The sequence below is a fragment of the Erinaceus europaeus genome, chromosome 19 (assembly GCF_950295315.1).
Source record: "Erinaceus europaeus chromosome 19, mEriEur2.1, whole genome shotgun sequence".
NCBI lineage: Eukaryota > Metazoa > Chordata > Mammalia > Eulipotyphla > Erinaceidae > Erinaceus > Erinaceus europaeus.
Genome location: NC_080180.1, coordinates 51,459,203 through 51,482,726, shown reverse-complemented (window position 1 = coordinate 51,482,726; position 23,524 = coordinate 51,459,203). Strand labels below are relative to the sequence as shown.

Genomic DNA, 23,524 nt, shown 5'->3' with positions numbered 1-23,524 from the left:
ACTCAGGAAGTGCTGGTTGCTTCACTTCTACCATTACTGGTAATCAGAGTGAACCATATGTTACTGATTTAAAAGCAACACAGGCACAGAAGTCAAGACTGTGGGCCCACTGGGTAGGAGCTGGGAGCCAAAGCCTCTTTGTCCAATTTGAAAGTTTTCTGTCAACAACCAAAAGTTGATATGGGAGAGACCACCCAAATCAGGTTGTGGGTGAAAAGAACCTTGAGAAATCAGAACTCCTGGCCTTGAGCACGACGGAGGTGGGGCTGAATGCTGGCACTGTCATAGCTATGTGAGAAATTAAGCCAGGAATCATTAGCCCCCCAGAAATCATCCTGCCCTGGTGCCTCCAGAGCCCAGGGCTGAGTCTTCCAGTGGAAAAGTCACATTGCCTTTGTCCGAAACAGGAGGTGTCGGAACCACCCCATGCCTGACTGGCCTCAGCCGAGCTAGGGGAGAAAACACAACAGCTGCAAAGGATGTAAGCATCTCACTGGCAATAACTAGTAGAGTCCCATCTTCAAAATGCTGTGAGGAAATATTACTGGCATCATTCAAGAGCTAGGTCAAGCAGAAATGGTGAGCATCACACCAGCCTATGAGACATTGGCTAACAGACGCGGAGAGCAGACGACAGCAGCTTCCACTGTGACTTTCCAGTCTCTCAGGGTCCCTACCGCTGGGCACCCTTTTCTCCCGGGTGGCCACGGGTCAGCAGCCACTGCCTGTGCTCTGGGACGCCTGCTTTCTCACAGACCTGATTCTATCAACAACTTCCTCTCTCCTTTAGTTTGCTCCTTTAAGTCTACCTTTTATCTGTTGAACAAAATATTCCAGGCCTATGTTTTGAACAAAATTGCCTGTTTACTGCAAAGCTGGGGCCTCCTGGGTGGACCATATCACTTCCCCCAGTGCTGCGGGACTCCCATGTGGTGCTGGGGCTGGAACCTAAGCTGTGCATAAAGTAAGGCATGCATCCTACTTGGTGAGCTACCTCTGACTTACCAAAGCAACCGTTAAAAAAAAAAAATCTATGAGTTTATTTAATGACAGTGAGAAAATGAGACCAGATTACCTCCTCGACTATATGTGGCACCAAAGAAATAATTTAAAATGAAAAGCAGCAAAGCCTGCCCCTTCTCTCCCCCACCCCAGGCCTGTTTCCTGGCAATAACTACCTCCAGATCTTTGAACTGTCCTGTCCAGTATTTATCTTTCTATTTTAAAGTAATATGCTGTGCCAGGGGACCTGAGGAAAATCCATCACCTGCTGGCCACAGCTCTTGGACATCTTCCATGTGACAATCCTTCCTTAGCCTGGAAAAACAGAGACTTGATAAACTGTCCCAATGACACAGTGTTCTTGTTTTTAGAACAAGATTTGGCCCGTTTCGTTCCCAGGAGATGAATTATGCACATCAATAAGGTGAGCTACATTTTGCAATACTTATATAGCTTACTGTGGCTCTTAAGAGCGTGTCCATGTTTGCTCTGCTGTTATATGTCTGTTCTAGAATGAAACATGCCTACCCCTGAATGTAACTCAGAACACTGAAGTCCCTAAAGGACTGCCTTTAGGAAGACAGGTCACTTCCACCACCCCTAGGCCCAGAGACAGCACTGAACTTCACCACATACATGAGCTAGAGTGTGGATGAATCTAGAATGTAGATTTGTTCCTCCCAAGCACAGGGCAAGAGTAGAGGCAATGATGTAAGCAGGTGTTGAGAACCTGCCACTGGACTTGAGAGAGAGAAAAAGATTTCCACCAGCAGGAAGCTGAGACACTAACAGAATTAATATTTGACAACTACTTAATATTATCTTTACATACAATTAAAAAACTCTTTAACACTCCCACCACTTTTCATTTCTCTTTTGAGATGTTAATCTCTCATTTGTCTCCTTAAATATTTTTTGGCTGTTGTTTTATCAACTAATAGGGGCCAGGTGGTGGCACACGTGGTTAAATGGACGTTACCATTCTTAAGGACCCAGGTTCAAACCCCTGCAAGGGGATAGCTTCATAAGTAGTGAAGCAGTGCTACAGGTCTCTCTCTCTCTTTCTCTATTCCTCCCCTCCTTTCTCTCCTGCTCTATTCCCCCTTCCTTCTCAATTTCCCTGTCCCATTAAATTAAAAATCTTAAAAAAAAAAACAACCCACAATCAATTAACTAGGGTCTGAAAAATACAAAGAGGCCTCCCCTAATCTGTGACTAAAATTTTTCCTACAGCATACTCTTTCTTGCTTTATAAACTGAATATAACTTATAGTTTGGTAGATAGGGATTTAGTTCCTATATTTCATTCTATTCCATTTATATTAGTGTTTGTTAAGTCAGTAAGTAGCTGGTGCTTCTAGTGTTATCACTGTCATTATCATTATTAGATAATAGGTTTCAATAGGTTTCTATTCTTTTGCCTGGAGTTTTACAGGTCTTTCATTTTTTTCCCTTATTGCTTATTATTCTCAGGGGCTACAGTATATGTAAGATCTCTCTTGCACACAAACAGCTAATGAATCTGCAAGTCCCACCCCACGGCCCCCTTCCCCTTGAATCCACTCTGTTCTGGAGTCATACATCACCCTCTCCTATCAGACCTTCTGAGTCTGCTGCAGAGTCAGCAATCTGGAGCCTCTCCAATATTCCAGTAGGTTTCTGTGATAACAGAGGGCAGAGCTTTGAGAACCTGCCTGTCTGAACATAGTCTACTGACACAATGATTTATAGGGGTGGGCACAGAACTTCAGTTTAGAAAGATTTCGTCCCCAGAATTTCTAAGATGCTACTCCAGTCTCTTCTACCTTTAAGTGCTGATTTCTGTCCTTGCATAAGACCTTCCTTTCCTCTCTGCATGTTCTAGGAGCTTATCTTCAGCCCTGGAGTTCCAAGTTCCTACACTTCATGACATGCCTGCTGGTGAGATTATTTTTATTCCTCCTGCTGGTTTGTTGGCAGGCCTTTCTGTTTGGAGGCTTGTGTCCTTCAGTTCTAGTTCTTATCTTCTTATTCTCTTTTCTCTGGAACTCTTATTATTCAGGCATTAGACATCCTGGATTTATTATCTCACTTTCATAGCCCCCCCTCCTTGTTGTTCCATTCATTATATTTGTGTTATGCTTTCTAGAATATTTTCTTGACTTTAGTTCTAATTCTTCTAAACTTCCTTGGGGAAGTGCTATCATAAATTGTAATTTCTGAAAGTTCAATTTCTTTAAAAGTAGTATCAGTTATTGTCTTAAGGTTTCAGCTGTCGTCTTTTACCTTGATGATTTTTTTTTCTCCAGGGTTATCACTGGGGCTTGGGGCCTGCACTACGAATCCACTGCTCTCGGAGGCCATTTTTTTCCCATTTTGTTGCCTTTGTTGTTGTCGCTACTGTTACTGTTGCCATTGATGTTGTTGTTGGATAAGACAGAGAGAAATCAAGAGAGGAGGGGAGACAGAGAAAGGGAGAGAAAGGTAGAACTGCTTCACCCTTATGAGGTGACCCCCCTGCAGGTGGGGAGCCAGTGACTCGAACTGGGATCTTTATTCCAGCCCTTGCACTTGGTGTCATGTACACTTAACCCACTATGCTACCGCCCAAACCCCGATGCTATTTATACAAACTTTTAATTTGCTTTCTTTTCTTCTTCTCCTCCTCCTGTTTTTTAGAGACATGGTGACAGAGGCAAAGAAAATGACACCACAGTGCTAAAACTTCCTTCAGTGTGGTGGGGGCTTAGACACACTGAAGCAAAGCACCATGCCAGTGAGTTATTTTGCCAGTCTCAAACTTTTGAAAGTATTCTTTATCCTCTGTATTAGCTGATACCTCTTATTGTGCTTTTTTTTTTTTTTAATTGAGGCTCTAGTATGTTGGGGAACTTTCTCAAATATATGATGGTCATTTTTGGCTACCAACTTATATTTTAAAGTGAATTACTAAGATACTAGTTTAAAGTGCTATTCAAACATGCAGAACTAGTTAACTGGTGGCATTCAGTCTAGGATAATCAGGTGGCCAGGCAGCTTTCAGTAAGAGGCCCCCAATGTCAATATCCCAAATTCTTCCCTCAAGGTAAATAATATCTCCAGACATGTCCTTGCAGATTCCTATTTGGGGAAGAAAAAGATGATGGTCATTCTCTTTTAGATTCCAAGCTTTTAAGATTCTTTAAATATATATGTGTGTGTGTGTATATATATACATATATAAAATTATTTTTTAATTGCTACCAGGATTATTCTGGAGATTAAAAACCTCACTTTAAAATATTAGTTGATAGCTAACAACAAGACAAATATTTGAGAAAGTTTTCCAACATATTAGAGCCCCAAATTAAAAACAAAAGGCATAGGAAGAGGCAACAGATAATATAGAACATAAAAAATACTTTCAAAATTAATACTTTCAAAAAATTACCTTTTCTTTTCTTTATCGGAGAGGACGGAGAGACCTTGAGCGGAGAAGGAGAGGGAGGGAGAAAGAGAGAGAGCTGCAGTACTTACTTCGCTGCTCATGAAGTTTCCCCCGCAGGTGGAGAGCAGGTTCTAGATTACAGGCCCTTGTGTGTGGTAATATGTGCCCGTAGCCAGGTGGGCCGCCACTCAGCCCCTCACCTTTTAAATTCTTTTACCATTATCTCTTCAGGTTTCTTCCTGGCTGGACAGACAGATTAAATGTGGCTGTTCCATTTGTCATTAGTCACAGGTCTCTGTAACTGCCTCTTCTTAGCTGGCTTCATTCCTTCCCACCAGCATTTTAAAAAATTATTATTATTATTATTACTTTTGTTGACACCAGGGCTATTGCTGGGATTCAGTGCCTGTACGACTAACCCAGCACCACAGGAGCCCTTTTTTTCTTTTATCTTTTTTGAGTAGAGGTGAAAAGAAATTAAGAGGGGTGAGAGAGACAGGGAGAGAAGAGAGATCCACACACCTGTAGCACTGTTTTGCCACTCATGAAGCTCCTTCCCCCCTGCAGGTGGGGAGCAGGGGCTTGAACCCGGGTCCTTGTGTATGGTATTGTCACACCAGCATTTTTAAAAATTTATTTTATAGCAGTAAGAACACTTTAACATGAGATCTGTCCTCCTCTCCTATTTTTTAGCATGCAATATATTACTGCTGACTTTTTTTTTTTTTGTTAGGTTTATTCCTAGATATTTTATTGTTTTTGTTGCTATAGAAAAAGGAACTGATTTCTGGATTTCAATTTCTTCTAACTTAGTGTTTGCATAGAGGAATGCCACTGACTTTTGAATGTTAATTTTATAGCCTGACACATTACTGTATTGCCTGATGATTTCCAAAAGCTTCTTGCTAGATTCCTTAGGTTTTTCCATGTATACTATCATGTCATCTGCAAATAAGGAGAGTTTGACTTCTTCTCTTCCAATCTGTATGCCTTTAATTCCTTGCTCCTGCCTGATTGCTATGGCAAGAACTTCCAACACTATGTTGAATAGTAATGGTGATAGTGGGCAGCCCTGTCTAGTACCTGATCTGAGGGGAAATGCTTCCAGTTTTTCACCATTGAGTATGATGTTGGCTGTAGGTTTGCTATATATAGACTCCACTATCTTCGGGAATTTTCCATCTATTCCTATTTTTTGTAGTGTTTTGATCATAAAGGGATGTTGTATTTTGTCAAAGGCTTTCTCTGCATCTATTGATACGACCATGTGGTTTTTGGTCTTGCTTTTGTTGATGTGGTGGATCACATTGATTGATTTACGTATATTAAACCAACCTTGCATGCCTGGGATAAACCCCACTTGGTCATGATGAACAATCTTTTTGATATACTGCTGTATCCGGTTGGCTAGAATTTTGTTCAATATTTTCGCATCTATGTTCATCAGAGATATTGGTCTGTAGTTTTCTTTTTTGGTTGTGTCCCTGTCTGCTTTTGGTATCAGGGTGATGTTGGCTTCATAGAAGCTGGCAGGGAATATTCCAGTGTCTTCAATCTTCTGGAAGACTTTTAAAAGTAGAGGTATTAGTTCTTCTTTGAAAGTTTTGTAGAATTCATTTGTAAAACCATGTGGTCCAGGACTTTTATTTTTGGGAAGATTTTTGATAACTGTTTCAATTTCATTAGCTGTGATGGGCCTGTTCATGTTATCGACTTCCTCTTTACTTAGTTTTGGAAGTTGGTAGGTATCTAGGAAATCATTCATTTCTTCCAGGTTCTCTAGCTTGGTGGCATACAGTTGTTCATAGAAGCCTCGCATGATATGTTGAATTTCTGCAGTGTCTGTTGTGATATCTCCTCTTTCATTTACTATCCGATTTATTTGGGTCTTCTCCCTTTTTTGTTTTGTGAGTCTGGCTAAAGGTTTGTCGATTTTGTTTACTCTTTCGAAGAACCAACATTTACTTTCATTGATCTTTTGTATGGTTTTCCTATTCTCAATGTTATTTATTTCTGCCCTAACTTTAGTAATTTCTGTCCTTCTGGTTGCTTTAGGGTTCCTTTGTTGTTCTTCTTCTAGGTCTTTAAGATGTGCAATCAGGCTGTTTATTTGTGCCTTTTCTTGTTTCCTAATGTGTGCTTGTATAGCTATGAACTTCCCTCTTAGGACTGCTTTAGCTGTGTCCCAAATATTTTGATAGCTTGTGTCTTCATTTTCATTGAACTCTAGAAACATTTTGATTTCTTCCTTGATTTCCTCTTTGACCCAGAAGTTGTTAAGAAGTGTACTGTTGAGCTTCCACATTTTGGCACTGTTACTAATCTTTTGTTGATTGTTAAGTGTTAGTTTAATTCCACTGTGGTCTGAGAAGATGCTTGGGATGATTTCAGTGCTCTTGAATAGGCTGATGCTGTCTTTGTGGCCTAACATACGGTCTATCCTTGAGAATGATCCATGTGGATTTGAGTAAAATGTGTATTCCAGTTTCTTGGGATGAATGACTCTGAAAATGTCCAATATTTCTAGTTTATCTATCTCTTCATTTAGCTCCCTTATGTCTTTACTGATTTTCTTCCTGGATGATCTGTTAAGTTGAGATATTGGGGTGTTGAAGTCCCCTACTATGATTGTGTTACTGTTAATATATTGCTGTAGCTCTTTCAGTAGAAGTTTGATGTATTTAGATGGCTTCTCATTGGGTGCATAGATATTAATAATTGTTAAATCCTCTTGATTGACTGATCCTCTGAGCATTAAGTAGTGTCCATTCCTATCTTTTTTAATCTTATGTATTTTAAAGTCTATCATGTCAGATATGAGAATAGCTGTTCCTGCCCTTTTTTGTGGGCCATTGGCTTGAATGATAGTTTTCCATCCTTTCACTTTAAGTCTGTGTTTGTCTTGTTGCGTTAGGTGAGTTTCCTGTAGACAACATATTGTTGGGTTGTGTTTTCTGATCCATCTTCCTACTCTGTGTCTTTTAATAGGTGAATTCAGGCCATTCACATTTATTGATATCAAAGATTGAAGATATTTTAACGCCATTCTTGTAGAGTTTTAGAGTGTTTTGATATATGTTCTATTTGTGGTGGTCTGGTTGTTTATAGGAAACCTTTCAGAACTTCTTTCAAGGCAGGCTTGGTGATGGTTGCTTCCTTCAACTGTTGCTTGTCTGAGAAGGTTTTGATGCTTCCATCTAGTCTGAATGACAATCTAGCAGGATATAGTATTCTTGGCTGAAAGCCTTTCTCATTGAGCACTCGATAGATATCTTGCCATTCTCTTCTGGCCTGTAGTGTTTGTATGGAGAAGTCTGCTGCTAATCTTATGGGTTTTCCTTTGTAGGTGACTCTTTGTTTTTCTCTTGCAGCCTTGAGGATCCTTTCTTTATCCTTATTCCTTTCCAATCTAAGTATGACATGTCTTGGTGTCTTTAGGTCTGGGTTAATTCTGTTTGGGACCCTCTGGGCTTCTTGAATCTTTATGTCTTTGGTGTTGTCTAGACTAGAGAAATTTTCAGCTATTATGCCCTGGAGAACGCTTTCTTCCTCCCCTTCTCTTTCTTCCTCTGGTAATCCAATAATGCGTATATTGTTTCTTTTGAAGTCATCCCATAGGACTCTGTTGTTGTTTTCAGCATCTCTTAATCTCTTTTTGAGGTCTCTTACTTCTTCTTTAGTTGTCTCTAATTCATCCTCAATCTTGCTAATTCTGTCTTCAGCCTCATTGATTCTATTCTCTCTGCCCTCTACTGCTTTCTGGAGTTCATCTATTTTGTTGCCCTGCTCTGATACTGTTTTAGCTTGTTCAACTAGTTGCCTTCTTAGGTCAGCAATTTCAGCTTTCAGCTCTCTAATAACCATGAGATTATTAGAATTTTCTTCCATATTCTCATTTGTTGTTCCTGCAGTTCTGATTACAATTTTTTCAAATTCTTTACTGACTCCTGTTATTATTTCCTTAGCTAATGTTTGGATGTTGAACTCGTTGTTTTGTGTTTCGCCCTCTGGAGGACTTTTAGCTGGACTCTTGTCCTGGTTCAAGTCTCCATTATTTTTTCTTGTTGTTTTAACCATTTTATATAAATTAACAGTTTTTTCAATCCCTGAGTTGCAGTTCAGTGGTGTAAAAGCCTTTTTTTTTTTCCCTGTAGGCTATGGTAGCCTGAGGGCTTTTAAACTATCAATAGGCTTCTTGGCTTAATCAATGACTCCTGACCAAGAGATAAAGCAGGGTGTGGCAGAGATAATCCAGTGGTTATGCAAGGAGAATTTCACAGTCCTTCAGCTATGCCACCGAGGTATAGGTCTTCTCCTGGGTTTCCCGGTTAGATCTCTGTGCCCTGGTGTCCCTCCCTGTTGCTGCTCCAGATTCTGAGGGTAGTAGCAATGGAGACTCAGAGTTGTACTTGGTGAGTCTCTGGGGAGTCCTTTCCTCCCTTCAGCTGTCCTCTTGTTGGTGGAGCAGACTGGAGGTGGTGTCTCCACTGACAAACTGTCGAACTGTTAGCAGTCACTTAATCTCTCCTTAGGCCCCTCTCTCCTCTCTGTCACCAGCCACGCGTGTTTGTACTCACGGGTGATTTACTGGGTTTCTGTGGTCATTCTAGTCCTGTCTTGTTTCAGTCCGGGTGGTCTCCTTTGGTATTCCTAGTTGATCCGGGAGAGGAGAGGAGAGGAGAGAAAGCGATCTGCTGCTCGCAGCTCCGCCATTACTGCTGACTTTAACTCATCAGCATTTAAACACTCTCAGACCTCTTTAATATTAAGTAACTCAGGACTAGGAAGCATTTCCCCTTGAGTCCATGTCTTCTTTTACCTGTTGCATTCTCTTTTGCTTCACATCATTCTTCTTGAAACAGTTGCTCACACTCTCCCTTTTCCTCAACACTTCACTCTCAAATTCTCAATCGATTGCCATCTACCTTCTATCCTCATCACTCCACTGGAACTGTCTTTGCAAAGGTGGAGAAATTCAACAGTACTTCCTCCTCCTCACCTGACTGGTTCCCTCAGTAATACTCAACAATTATACCACCCCTTCACAAGTCACACCCTTGCTTAAGAGTTACACACCCTGTTCACCTTACATATTCTCACCTCTCTGCAAACTGGAGCCACAGTCCTTAACAGGACTAATACAGTAAAGAATGCAGTTCCAACACCAGCCCTGCCTCTTGCCACACCGTGATACAAGTTCTAAGCTACCATGCAAGAGACTTCCTTTTTGATCTGTATAGATCTAATTCATTCTTTTACTTGGCCAATTTTAAAGATTTCATATAGCTGTGTTGGATGCCCCTCCCATGTGCTCCAAGAAACCCAGTGTTTCTCACCATCAACAAGTTTACTACAAAGTACTACAACGCCTATGTACTTACTTATGTTCCATGAAGACAAACGCCACACTCTTCTTCTACCATGTTGAAAGTTCTGTCACTGGAGCTAGTAGATGTCTAGCTCATGATTGTCATCCAATAAATGTCAACCAAGTAAGAGAATGAGGACACACTGAGGTAGGAATAATAAAATGCCCACAGAGAGAAAATTTATCATATTTTCTCTGTAATGGGCCAGCAGGGCAAATGGAATTATGTACAGAACAAATCTGGTTACAGAAAAAGATTGTGGGCTGGGTGGTGGTGCACTCATTTGAGTGTATTTGTTAAAATGCACAAGGACCCAGTCCCCACCTGCAGGGGCAAAGCTTTGTAAATGGTAAAGCAGAGATGCAGGTGTCTCTTTTTTTTCTCTTCTTCTCTATAACCTCCTTCCATCTCAGTTTCTCTCGGTCTCTACCTTACAAATGAATAAATAAATATAGGAAATAAAAAGAAAAAGATTGTATATATAATCTACATTATTCTGGCTGCCTTCCCCTATCTTCTTACCAGTGTATCTACCAACTGGTCATGGTTTTGTTGAAAGATAACCAAATAAAAGTAAAGTTATCAGAGCACCCTCCGATCATTTCTATAGGGCTTAAAGAGAAACAGTTGTCAAAAATGTTGAAGTGTAATTTCATTCACTATATATGTAAATCACAGAATCTCAAAATAATATGAGATGGGATGGATGGTGATGCACTCAGTACAGAGTACATGTTATAACATGCAAGGACCCATGTTCAAGCCCCTGCTCCCCACCTGCAGGGGGTAACCTTCATGAGCACTGAAGCAGTGCTGCAGGTGCCTCATGATCTCTCTCCCTTTCCCCTCTCGATTTCTCTCTGACTCTATTCAGTAAATAAATGAATAAATAAATAATTTTAAAAACCAAATACACAAAAAATAAAATAAGAGTGGGAATGTTTTATTCTGATAGTTTTGCGATAACTTGACTCACCTACTAAAAATTGTCTGAAATACTGTGAAAATAGTTAGAGACAGTTCTTTAAAAGACCTATTCTTTTTTTTTTTTTCTGAATAAGAAAAGAGGCAAAAAGGTTCTGCTGGGAAACTAACTCATTAAGCTACTCAAACCGAGCTCTCAAACCGAAGCTCTGAAGAGGAAAACAAAATCTCAGTTGAAGCAAAATTGAATTTCTAGCCTTTGACTGTCTTTTAGCTAACGCAAACAAAGCTCTCATTGCTCAAATGCCCTCTCCACCGTGACTGTTTTACCCATGTGTTTCTTCTCATTGGGGCAGTGCCTTCTATTAAGGTCTATACCAAGAAAGCTGTCAAAGCAGGCAAGCATTTTAATTATCTTGAGTCCTCTCTAATGTCTGAGTACATTTTGCCACAGCTGAATAGCCTGTCTATTGAGAACATGTCTTTCTGAAAATAGACCTGCTTCTAAATGTGAACTGTGGTAAGTATCTTACTCGGTACTATCTTCCCCACTGGGGGCTGGGGTGTGGGGTGGGATGACTAGAAAGAACTCCCAGGTTAGATTTATTCTCTTGAAAGTAAACTACTAAAAAGTGGAGAGAAATATTTTGAGCTGAAGGAATGAGCGTTGTGATAAACTGCCTGTCTGAATAGGTATTATTTTATTTCTACTATATCTGAGTCTCTGTCCCAAAAAGAACTCAGACATTCCTAACTGAAAAGTGGCCTCTTCTCAAACAAATCTCTCCTTAGAAAGGTTCTCTAAGTGAGAGAAAGAGAGAGAGGTCCAAAATAAGTCAAAGGTGACCCCATATATCATTTGCAGGGTGGGAGTCCCTTATTACAAAAAGAAAAGCAAAGCAAGGACAAAGCTATAGTACAGAGACACTGCGCCAACACTGGAGAGACTTCTGACAACACGTGAGTCTGGGCAACGGCTCTGAGAAAAGAAAGCCCCTGTCCCTGGAAGCCTGTCATGCTCAATTGAAATAGCTTCCACTGTACCTAAATGTGTGAGTAAAGACTTCACCCATGAGGGGCCAGGTGGTGGCATACCGGATTGAACACTCACATTACAGTGCACAAGGATCCAGGATTAAGCCCCGGTCCCCATCTGCAAGAGGGAAGCTTCACAAGTGGCGAAACAGTACTACAGTATTGCAGGTTGGTGTCTCTCTCTCTCCCCACACCATGCTCAATTTCTCTCTTTCTCTATCATAAATAAATAAATAAATAAATAAATAAATAAATAAATAAATACTATCTTATCTATGGGAGTGGAGGGATGGGGACACAAACCTTTGGTGATGGGAGTGGTGAGGGGAAAAAAAAAAAACCATACTGTCCCCACACCTATGGACATCTAATCTTTGATAAGGGGGCCCAAAGTATTAAATGGAAGAAGGAGGCTCTCGTCAATAAATAGTGCTGGGAAAACTGGGTTGAAACATGCAGAAGAATGAAACTGAACCACTTTATCTCAGTGGTTTCTTAGAAACAAAAATCAACTCCAAATGGATTAAAGACCTGGATGTTAGACCAGAGACAATCAAATACTTAGAGGAAAACACTGGTAAAACACTTTCCCACCTATACCTCAAAGACATCTTTGATGAAACAAACCCAATTGCAAGGAAGACTAAAGCAGAAACAAACAAATGGGACTATATTAAATTGAAAAGCTTCTGCACAGCCAAAGAAACTATCATACAAAGAGACCCCTTACAGAATGGGAGAAGATCTTCACATGCCATACATCAGACAAGAGACTAATCACCAAAATATACAAAGAGCTCAGCAAACTTAGCACCCAAAAAGCAAATGACCCCATCCATAAATGGGCAGAGGATATGAACAGAACATTCACTCCAGAGGAGATCCAAAAGGCTAACAAACATATGAAAAACTGCTCCAGGTCGCTGATTGTCAAAGAAATGCAAATAAAGACAACACTGAGATACCACCTCACTCCTGTAAGAATGGCATACATCAAAAAGGACAGCAGCAACAAATGCTGGAGAGGCTGTGGGGACAGAGGAACCCTTTTGCACTGCTGGTGGGAATGTAAATTGGTCCAGCCTCTGTGGAGAGCAGTCTGGAGAACTCTCACAAGGCTAGACATGGACCTTCCATATGACCCAGTAATCCCTCTCCTGGGGTTATACCCCAAGGACTCCATAACACCCAACCAAAAAGATGTGTGTACTCCTATGTTCATAGCAGCACAATTCATAATAGCTAAAACCTGTAAGCAACCCAGGTGCCCAACAACAGATGAGTGGCTGAGAAAGCTGTGGTATATATACACAATGGAATACTATGCAGCTATCAAGAACAATGAACTCAACTTCTCTGACCCATCTAGGTCAGAGCTAGAAGGAATTATGTTAAGTGAGTTAAGTCAGAAAGATAAAGATGAGTATGGGATGACCCCACTCATCAACAGAAGTTGAGAAAGATCAGAAAGGGAAACTAAAAGCAGGATCTGACTAAACTGAAAGGAGGGCACCAAAGTAAAACCCTGTGGTGAGGGGGAAGATAGACATGTGGCTTCCTGGGCAGGCAGGGGGGAGAGGTGGAGGTGGGAGTGGGGGTGGGGTGGGTGGGTGGGTGGATGGGACACAATCTTTTGGTGGTGGGAATGGTGTTTATGTACACACCTATTAAACTGTAGTCATATAACTAATTAATATGAGAGGGGGGAAAATTGATTATATGTCTAACAAAGGGACTTTTCAAAGTTAACCCAATTACCAAATAATGTGATGTTAACAATAACTATCCATTGTCTTCTTGAACCCTAAGACAGCAGGAACCTCACATTTCTACTATAGAGCCTAAACTTCCCCCAGTCCTGGGACTGTAGGGTAGGGCCCACTTTCTGTATGCTTCTCCTAATTCTTATCAAATAATATTGCATCTGCTGATTGCAACCTAATCAACATAATGAGTGCCACCCCAGCATGCTTCAGCTCAGACTGTGTCCAGAGACTTCAGGTGTGGAATGAAAACCCTTCAGCTTCATCACTCAGGTGAGACCTTTCCTTTCATAGTATCCTGTAATTCTATTCCAGGTGTTCCACTCCCCAATAAAGTCCCCAAACCCAGATATAGTCCAGGTCCCCTGAGATAGAGCATATGTTCACATCTGCCCATAAGCTAGGGAAAAATATATACCTGAAAGCTGAAGTACACGAGAGCCTGCAGGGAGTACCCCCCAACACTTCATCTCCAGTATTCCATCCTTTGGGTCCATGACTCTTCAACAATTTTTTTGGCTTTGTATGTTAACTCTCTTTTCAGCCACCAGGTTCCAGATGCCATTAGGATGCTGGCCAGGCTTCCCTGGACTGAAGACCCCACCAATGCATCCTGGCGCTCCACTTCCCCAGAGACCCACCCTACTAGGGAAAGAGAGAGGCAGACTGGGAGTATGGATCAACCAGTCAACGCCCATGTTCAGCGGTGAAGCAATTACAGAAGCCAGACCTCCCACCTTCTGCATCCCACAATGACCCTGGGTCCTTGCTCCCAGAGGGATAGAGAATGGGAAAGCTAGTGGGGAGGGGACGGGATTATAGAGATTGGGTGGTGGGAATTGTGCGGAGTTGTAACCCCCCCATCCTATGGTTTTATTAATGTCTCCTTTCTTAAATAAAAAAAAACTATACTGTAAACCATTAAACCCTCAATAAAAAATAAGTAAAATAAGTAAGTAAAACTTTAAAAAACAACAACAGAACCCACCCATGAATATCTACTACTACCACCACCACCACCACACATACACAGTCTCTCCAAAGATGGCAGGAAACTCCACACCTACTTGCTACTTGTTCTGGAGTCTGAGAAATTTTTTAAGTGCAAATATTTACAACATTCCTTTCATCCTTTTCTTTAAAAACCAGCCAGTTGTATGATAAAAATCTTGCTGATGGTGACAGTGGACTATTATTCTTTGAACACAAGTGAGTGACTAAAGTAGTAATTAATTCGGTGCATATTGTTGACTACATCTTAATTTTTAATAACCACAGCTATTATTGACCATATACTGTAATTGTGCATGACATATGCTGCTTCCTTTGACTAGATTTCTTTTTTTTTTTCCTCCTCCAGGGTTATTGCTGGGCCCGGTGCCTGCACCATGAATCCACCGCTCCTGGAGGCCATTTTTTTTCCCCCTTTTGTTGCCCTTGTTGTAGCTTCGTTGTGGTTATTATCATTGCCCTTGTTGACGCAATTCGTTGTTGGATAGGACAAAGAGAAATGGAGAGAGGAGGGGAAGACAGAGAAGGGGAGAGAAAGATAGACACCTGCAGACCTGCTTCACCACCTGTGAAGCAACTCCCCTGCAGGTGGGGAGCCGGGGGCTCGAACCGGGATCCTTATGGCGGTCCCTGCGCTTTGCGCCACATGCGCTTAACCCACTGCGCCACCACCCGACCCCCCCTTTGACTAGATTTCTATCCTCTTTCTCTTCTGTGTGCTTTTTTTTTTTTTAACTGAGACTCTTTCTTAACCAATTATATGCCATCCCAATTTCTCACAGTAGCCCTTCCTTTGTATATTCCCTTCACAGGAGTAACCACACAGCATTCTATTTGCTTATAAGACACATCTCTCCAGCTTGTTCTTAAGCTCCTTCAAAGCGAAGTTCATTGCTCATCTTTATGTTCCAGTTCATAGAGCAATGTATTTAGTACTTGATAGGCATTCTAAAAGTCTGTGAAATAAGTGAATAAGCATATGAATAAATAGATGGCTTGAAACTTAGAAACTGTTAAAGAGATGGCTCTTTAGAAAATATGTATCACTAGTTCATCCAATTTCACCCAAAATTCCCTACGAGTGATGACCAAGAGTATTTCCTAAGAGTCATACCACAACAATAAGACAAGGAAACGTTTACTAATGTTAAATAAAACAGGAACATTTTCTTATGGAAATAAGATTAAAATAAAAACCTTACCGGCAATGTTCCAGGCAGAGATGCATCAAAAAAAGATACCAAAGAATTCGGAGGTGCTGCAAAGTGAACTTGAGATCCAGAGAAGAGTTTTGAGTTGGAGGAAATCTGAGCATGAATTTCCAGACCTACTACAGCAGCCCATTCACGTTCACTAAAGAGAAAGATAATGATTAAGGTATCAAAAGGTAATTGCTTGTCTGACTTCAGTGAAAAGCAGCTTTTTCTCAAATTACCTTTTCCTTAATAATTATAATCACACAGTCAATGAGGAAAACTGATTTTACAAACATTATTTTGAGTTAATATGAGCATCAGGACTCTACTAGATAAATAATGGTAAAAGCTACACATCTCATTATTTGAAAAGGAAATTCTCAATCATGTTTTTAATTCATTGTGTAACAATGGTGTGCAAATACAACAAGCAGAGTGACAGACAACAAATTTTTGTGCAAAAGAAAACATAAAAACACCAGGTGTGGCTTTTTTCTTTTTGGTCCCCAATATCACTGTTAATTCCAGAGATCTAATTCCAAGTTCTTTTGATTGTGTTCATGCTGTCAAGCTGTTTAATGTTATATGCTCTGTCTTACTTGGCCACTCTTACTCTGTTGGACCTATACATACATTTCATACACACCCCTGTCCAAAGTATGCTAATTCCCTCTGAACCGCATGCAAGTTGGATCCACTGTAGATGCAGTTTCTCTCCCCTTCACCTCTCTCAATATATACCCCTATTCCTACCCTGCTCTTCTTCTAAGCAATCTTCCGTATTATCTAGATGTATTGTCAATTAATTTTTATTTTGTTTCAATCATTTCGACACATAAAATTCTATATAGTATCTACAATATTGCAAGGAATTATCATGCGGAGAATCGATGGAATTAAATGATAAACTCATTAGAATTCTGCATTGACTGAAGTATTTCAAAGCATTTCCCCAGTTTCATTACATGAGAGAAAAAATGTCCTTTCCATTCACAATGAGATTATCTAATTTATGAAATAAACAAAAACGGAATACTGGGAACTTTACTCTATTCCTGCAACTGAATGGCAGAAAATAACATCAACATACCTATCTCAGAGGATAAACAGAATATTAGACACATGCTTCATCTTTCTATATTTAAAATATTTAAATCTTACAAAATGAAGTATAAGGTATTGTTGAAAGTATATGTAGCAAACAAAGTAAAATTCTTCACACAATCACAGGGAAGTTCTCTTATACTGACTGCATACTCCTAGATCTAGGTACTCATGCTGAATATGAAACACCTCCACAAATCAGTGATATTTCCTAACTTAACTAGCCAGAGATGTAAAACACTGTTGGCTCATGGTAGCGTCAAGTATATGTCAGTTTAATATGCTCCTACTCAGTGTCATCGACCCCGTTGCTGCTTCTGTTAGCTAAGAAACTGAATCCACTCTTTTGACTGTGCAATCTTAAAGGGGAAAAAAAAAAAAAACATTGTGTATTCTTAAGTTCCCCAAATATGCCTGTTTACGGGCTGATTTATTGCGAGGACACGGTTGACAGTGGGCCTATTTTGTACTTTAAGCTTTGCGTTTACAGTTCAACATCCTCCCTCCCAATACAACTTTAGAATAAAGACTAGACTGAGGTGGCCATCAGTTCCCCAGGTCCACCTCACTCAATTGGAGCGTTAATGGTGTGAAATAGTATACCCTTTTTTCAGCTTCTGGGCCGTGGTGAAGGAATGTTGTGCCACTGATCTCTGTCCCCTTATCCTGCTGGACATGGACCCTGTCAGAGGCCCTCTTCCCTGGCGAAAAGCGCCATCCACGCAAGATAAAGTCCAACGCCTGCCTGCACAGCAGAATCGCAGCATGAGTGCCGCCATTGCCCTGCCAGAGTCCTAGTCAGGTGATTCAGCCACGTTGTTGTGAGGATCCCTGGGAAATGTAGTTCTCGGAATGTGTGAAGACGCGGGCGACTAGGACCGAAAGACTACTATTCCCGAGGAGCACTGCGACACCAAGGCGGCTGAAAGTCCCGCGGTGGGGCGGGGAAGGGGGAAAAAAAGGAGTGGGGGAGGGCTTCCGGGTTGAAAGGCGTGTCTCCTCCTAGCGGGGAGTTGGAGAGGTTAGTGAGTACGGGAAGTTTTATTTTATTGTTTTATTTGTTTTTCTTCAGTGAGAGCTGTCGGAGCCAGAAACCCGGTGCTGAGAAGCGCCCAGTGCTTTATGCCTCTCAGTTGAAGTAAATGACCAAATGAACTTTCTGAGCTCGCAAACCCACTCAGTTCTGCTCTCCACACACAAATTTGTGTATTAATCCTACCAATACTTATTTGGGTGCCCTCTGGGGATAAGCACTGAATAAAAGTCTGTCTTGTCACTTGCTAACGGTGCTTACATTTTCGGCAGCGAGAACACACAGAAAAGCTAACAAAAAAATAAAAAGGAAACATTGTAGTGGAGTGCTTAGAGGTAAACGGACCTAGATTTAAGTTCCTTTTCTTCCTCCTTAATCAGTACCTAAAATACTCTCCAGCAGAGCTTTTCTCCCCCACAGGACCTTTCTCTCCCCTCTTGCTCTGTCCCTTTTCCTTCCTTCCTTCCTTCCTTCCTTCCTTCCTTCCTTCCTTCCTTCCTTCCTTCCTTCCTTCCTTCCCTCTCTTTTTCTCTTTCTTCGTCACTGCAACTTCACTGCTATGGGCTGACATTTTCAGATAGAAAGGTGCGACTGAGAGAGACACCTTGGGCGGGGCTAGATAGCATAATGATTATGCAAAGAAACTCTGCCTGAGGCTCCAGAGTTCCAGGCACCACCCAAAGCCAGAGCTAAGTTGTGCTCTGGTTAAAAAAAAAAAAAAAAAAAAAGACACCATAAGGGAAACCTCCTCCAGTGCTGTGAGCCGAGCCGAGGACTGGCAAAACAAGCTTGTTATGTGATCTGCTTTGCTAGCCGTATCTCAGCAGGCTTTTACTTTCTCAGATATTCCCATGATTTCAAATGCAAATATAAGTTTTTCCTTTTTTTTTTTTAAATTATTTAAAAACATTTTTTTTTCATGGTCCCGGAGGTGGCGCAGTGGATCAATTGTTTGACCTTCAAGCATGAAGTCTTGAGTTCAATCCCTGGCAGCACATGTACCACAGTGATTTTGGGTTCTTTCTCTCATCTCTTGTCCCTCTCATTAGTAAATAAATTATTTAAAATATATATTAAAATTTTTTTGTATTACCTACTTTTCAAAAGTTAAAATTACACCATTTTGCTTTTGCTAAGCAAAAGAGATCTGAAGAGGGCTCTCACTTTTACAGCAAAAACAAGAAGAGTCCTCAGTGTTTGGTTTCCACAGCCCTTGCCCAGTCAGCAAGCCCTTGAGCAGGCACTCTTTAACTCCCTCAAATACTTTAAACAAGCTGTGTATCACTCAAACTTTTACTCTATATTATTTTAGATTTTATGTGAAATATGTAGTTATTTAGTGGGATTTGATAAGATATTTCTGGGATCTGGGCACACTTAAATTTTGTCCTGGTAAATTAATGGCAGTTGTTTCTTGGAAAGTTTCATAGTATTGCTCTGCTTTGGGATAGAGGAGGAGACCTGTATTTGAACACAAGTCATTTGGTCACTGTCATATTGTCTTTTCATTCACACTGTCATATTGTCTTTTCATTCACACAGTGTTTCATTCACACAAGTTTCTTAAAAGGGAAATTTGCCTATTTCATCCACCAAAGTTTTATTAGAGGACAAAAATCCCTGGAAAATATTTATTGAAGGATGCAGTAAAGTGTGGAGAATACATTTAATGAAGGGTTGGGCAACTTTGAGAGGAGGAATTTAGGAGAGATATGAAGAAGTATGGCAGTAGATGCAGAGAGAATTGACCTATGTGAAATGATTCGGGAGGTAAAATTGAAGAACTCAGTGATGGATCATTTAGGATGGAAGACTGGGGTAGGAGGCTGTCAAGTTTCTTCTGGTTTTCTGGCTTGTCCAACTGTGTGGCTGATAGAGTTACTCACAGAGATGTAGAAGCCAGAAAAGGAACAGGCTCGCCGGAAAATATGAGTTTGGTTGCCTTGGAGACATACAGGAGAAGAAGTCAAATAGGCATCTCTGATGCCTAATTCTAAGTATGAAGAAGGAGAAAAAGCTGCTTACTCTGCATTCTTCACATGGGTAGATAGCTTTTCAGTTACTGATCAATAATCTATTGATTGGTGTGCCAAAACTATGATCTGTATCATTGATACTCTTGTACAATTATGATGTTAGCAATTTAATTCCTCTGTGGAGGTGTTTTAACTACCTTCCCTAAAATTAGCATCATTTCCTTTTCCTATCCTTTCTGTTTTTCTAGCTACCACACTGATAAAAATTGTTACATTGGAAAAATTTTTTCATGTGCCTAAAAAGAGAGAAATGCCAAAGACTGCCAGGCAGAAGTGGAGACTCACCCTCCAAATTTACTTCTGACTATTGTCTTGTACGTCAGATTCAGATCACTCCTGACATCCTTTTTTTTTTTTTTTTTAAATATCTCCCTTCTTAAGATCCCGTATTTCCTATCTTTATGTAAGCTTTCTTTTTCATTTAACTCCTAGGGTTTTTCTGGCCCAGACTCAGGGTCAGGAGAATTGCCTCTGATCACAGCATGACTCCACCTTTGATAGGACTACAAAGGAGAAGGGAATCCTGTGTCTCAGAAGTCAGCATGGACATCCTCCAGCAAAAGGAGAGGGAGACCCTTGCTACCTTACCACTGGTAATTAGCTTACTTAGGAAGCAATTCACTCCCTAACAGCATGGGCTAGTGATGTTTTGAAAAATTGCTCTAAGAGAGAGCAGCATGCCTAATGGAGATCCTAATTGTATGGGCCAAATGCAGCATAATGGGAACTCATCTTTATTTTTGAAGCAGTCTTACACAGTGATAGGCTGTTGCTTCAAAGACTCCCACCCCACCACTAGAGGGAGAAGAAATCCTCTGCATGTAGGTCTGTTTGATTGCTGTCACAAATGGGAAACTTGCAGTCTGAAGCATCTTATGTCGCCTTCCAAAATCCCACAGGAGTACTCCTCCCCCTAAGATAATGTCATTATCAGAAATGTCCTGAATCTCTTGCTTGGTCCACTGTCTACAACTGCACTGTTTCCCACGTGCCCCTCCTGTCTTACTCCTTAGCCAGTCAGATGCTCCCACTGAACCTCCTACCATGGGACCATTTCTTGCCTTCTGCATGCCAAGTCTGATTGCTGTCAGCACTCTTACTGACAGACAGTTCTCTAGCTGAGAGCTATTTTGGTTCCACCGAAAAGGTGGTTGTCATCTGGAAGACATAGAGATTTTCATTTTTCAAGGAGCTCAGATGGTAGTAGGACAGGGTTTCTAGCAAAAAAAAATTTTCTTAGGGAGTTTCTCAGCTCTTATCCATATAATCGAGACAGTATAAATAAATTTAGACCCAAGTTTTTTTTTTTTTCTTTTTTTTCTCCTCCAGGGTTATTGCTGGGCTCAGTGCCTGCACCATGAATCCACCGCTCCTGGAGGCCATTTTTCCCCCTTTTTGTTGCCCTAGTTGTTGCAGCCGCGTTGCGGTTATTATTGCCATTGTTGACGTTGCTTTGTTGTTGGATAGGACAGAGAGAAATGGAGAGATGAGGGGAAGACAGAGAGAGAGGGGAGAGAAAGATAGACACCTGCAAACCTGCTTCACCGCCTGTGAAGCGACTCCCCTGCAGGTGGGGAGCCGGGGGCTCGAACCGGGATCCTTACGCCAGTCCCTGCGCTTTGTGCCACATGCGCTTAACCCATTGCGCCACCGCCCGACCCCCTAGACCCAAGTTTTTAAAGGACTGTCTAAGCAAGCGCAGAATTTTGAGTTGTCACTTGTAAACAACAATAGTTAGGAAGCAGGTCTAAAATACATGCTTGGTTTTGTTTCCTAGTTTTCAGAGAGTCTTCGAATGTCAGATTTGGAAGGGTCTGGTGTGCCTCTGTGATTGACTCAAAATTCCCAGGTATTTACACAAGCATCTTGGTTTTTGAACACACATCATTTCCTCCCCAATCTAAGCTGTAGTTAATTATAATCATACCTTCTCTCACCCTTTTACTGGGTTGAGCTGGAGGGAAGTAGCAATGGGACGGTCTAGAATTTGTTACTTGGAAACAAGTGTGCAGAATGATACAGGTGGTGCTAAGTTTCTTTATTTTTTAAGTGAAGTAAACACTTTTCTTTGTAAAATTAAAAATTCAAGAAAAATAAAAAAGGAGATAATATCTGTGTTTAATTTTAAGTGTGCAGCATGGCAGTGTATCTCAAAATATATTTACATGCAATTTTGAATCTTAACATTATGTTAACTAATGTACTCTTTGATTAACTGCTTCTGTCCTGTGGAAACCAAGATAACGCTCTAAACATGCTAATGGACTAATAAACACAATTACCCCCTGCAGTCTAACAGAACTAGATGGTAATGTTTATCATAGTGTTTCTTGGCTTCTTCTTTTTTTAATGCAGTGGCAGGATCTGAATCCAGGCCTCATGCATACACTCTGCCACCGAGCCACCACCCTGACACAGTTGTTATTTTATTTATTTATGTACTTTTAGATTTATTTAGTTACTTATGGGAGGGGAGGGAGAAAGAACTAGAGCATCACTCTGGCACATATGATTCTGGGGATCAAACTTAGGACCTCGTGCTTGAGAATCTAATGTCTTATCGTCTCAGCCACTTCCCAAGCTAATTGTATTTTAAATTATTTTTATGAGTAAGTGAAAACGAGAATGTGCAAACACCACTCCACTCATGAAGTTCCATTAATGTCTGTCCTTATTCTTATGGGGTGCCAGAGGTCAAACCCATACTCCCACAATTGTAAGGCAGTTGCTCTACTACTGAGCCACCTTCTTGATCCTTATTTTAGTGTGTCTTAGGATAGTCTTGGTTTGGTCCTTCTGTCTGCTGGAATGTCTCTTTGTTCTACAGCTATAGTACCAGCCTGCTGTGCTTTGTTGGGCTGGAGGAAGGATAGCTAGGTCATTAGAAATTCTCTTAAAAAGAAAAAAAAAAACAATTGCATAAGATGAAAAATTTGACAGCATAATTATCTTGTAACAAGACCATTCACACTGGAGGAAGTTTGGTTTTTGAAAACAAAGTTTCTCTTAGAAAAGCCACATTTTAAGACCCAGTTAAGTGTCAGTAGGGGAAGAAGAAAGACTGGGCATTCGTGCATGCTGGGGACTCAGGGAACAGGCTTCATTTCCTTTTATTTTCCCACTAAGTCTTGATTCTGATAAAATACTGATGTGGTGGGAACAATTGCTTTCTCTGGAAGATTGCTTTGAGGCAAAGAAATCTATAGCTTTCCTGTCCTTTCTAGTGCAGGGAAATAGAACAGCCTGCCCTGTGTCTTTGTGGAGATGGAGTGGCACCTGGGGAAGATGAGGCCTGCTCTCTGCCACCACTCGGCCAGCCTGGCTCCTAAACGGTAATCTCTCTGTGCCCTTCCTTCTTCTAGCTGCTCTCATGGGGCGGCTTATTGTTTTCCTGTTATTTCTTCTTGTCTAGAAATCTACCTGATTCTGGAAGCAATTAGAAACTGTGTGTAAGAGAGGAACCCCACTTCTTCACACCCCCTTGTCTGACTGCTTTCCTGAAGGAAGATAGTCTTGAGTCACACGGAATGGGTAGTGGAACATGGGAAGCTCCATGTCCCTGTGAGCTATTCTCTTTTTGTGATTTGTAGTTGGTTAGGGCTTGAATGAACACACACACACACATACACATACACATACACACAC

The 23,524-nt window shown here is 41.0% G+C and overlaps 1 protein-coding gene across 3 annotated transcripts in view; it reads right to left on the bottom strand.

Moving 5' to 3' along the window:
* Window positions 1–17,606, bottom strand: part of GATB (glutamyl-tRNA amidotransferase subunit B) — an 88,468-nt gene extending 70,862 nt beyond the window's left edge. For all 3 annotated transcript variants that reach the window (XM_007528372.3, XM_060178972.1, XM_060178971.1), the window contains exons 1-2: window positions 17,414–17,606; window positions 15,713–15,863 (exon numbers count right to left, since the gene is read on the bottom strand). In XM_007528372.3, coding sequence (XP_007528434.1) covers window positions 15,713–15,863; window positions 17,414–17,589 — 327 coding nt within the window. In that variant the 5' untranslated portion in view covers window positions 17,590–17,606. The remainder of the gene's footprint in view (window positions 1–15,712; window positions 15,864–17,413) is intronic.
* Between the last annotated feature and the right edge of the window lie 5,918 nt (window positions 17,607–23,524).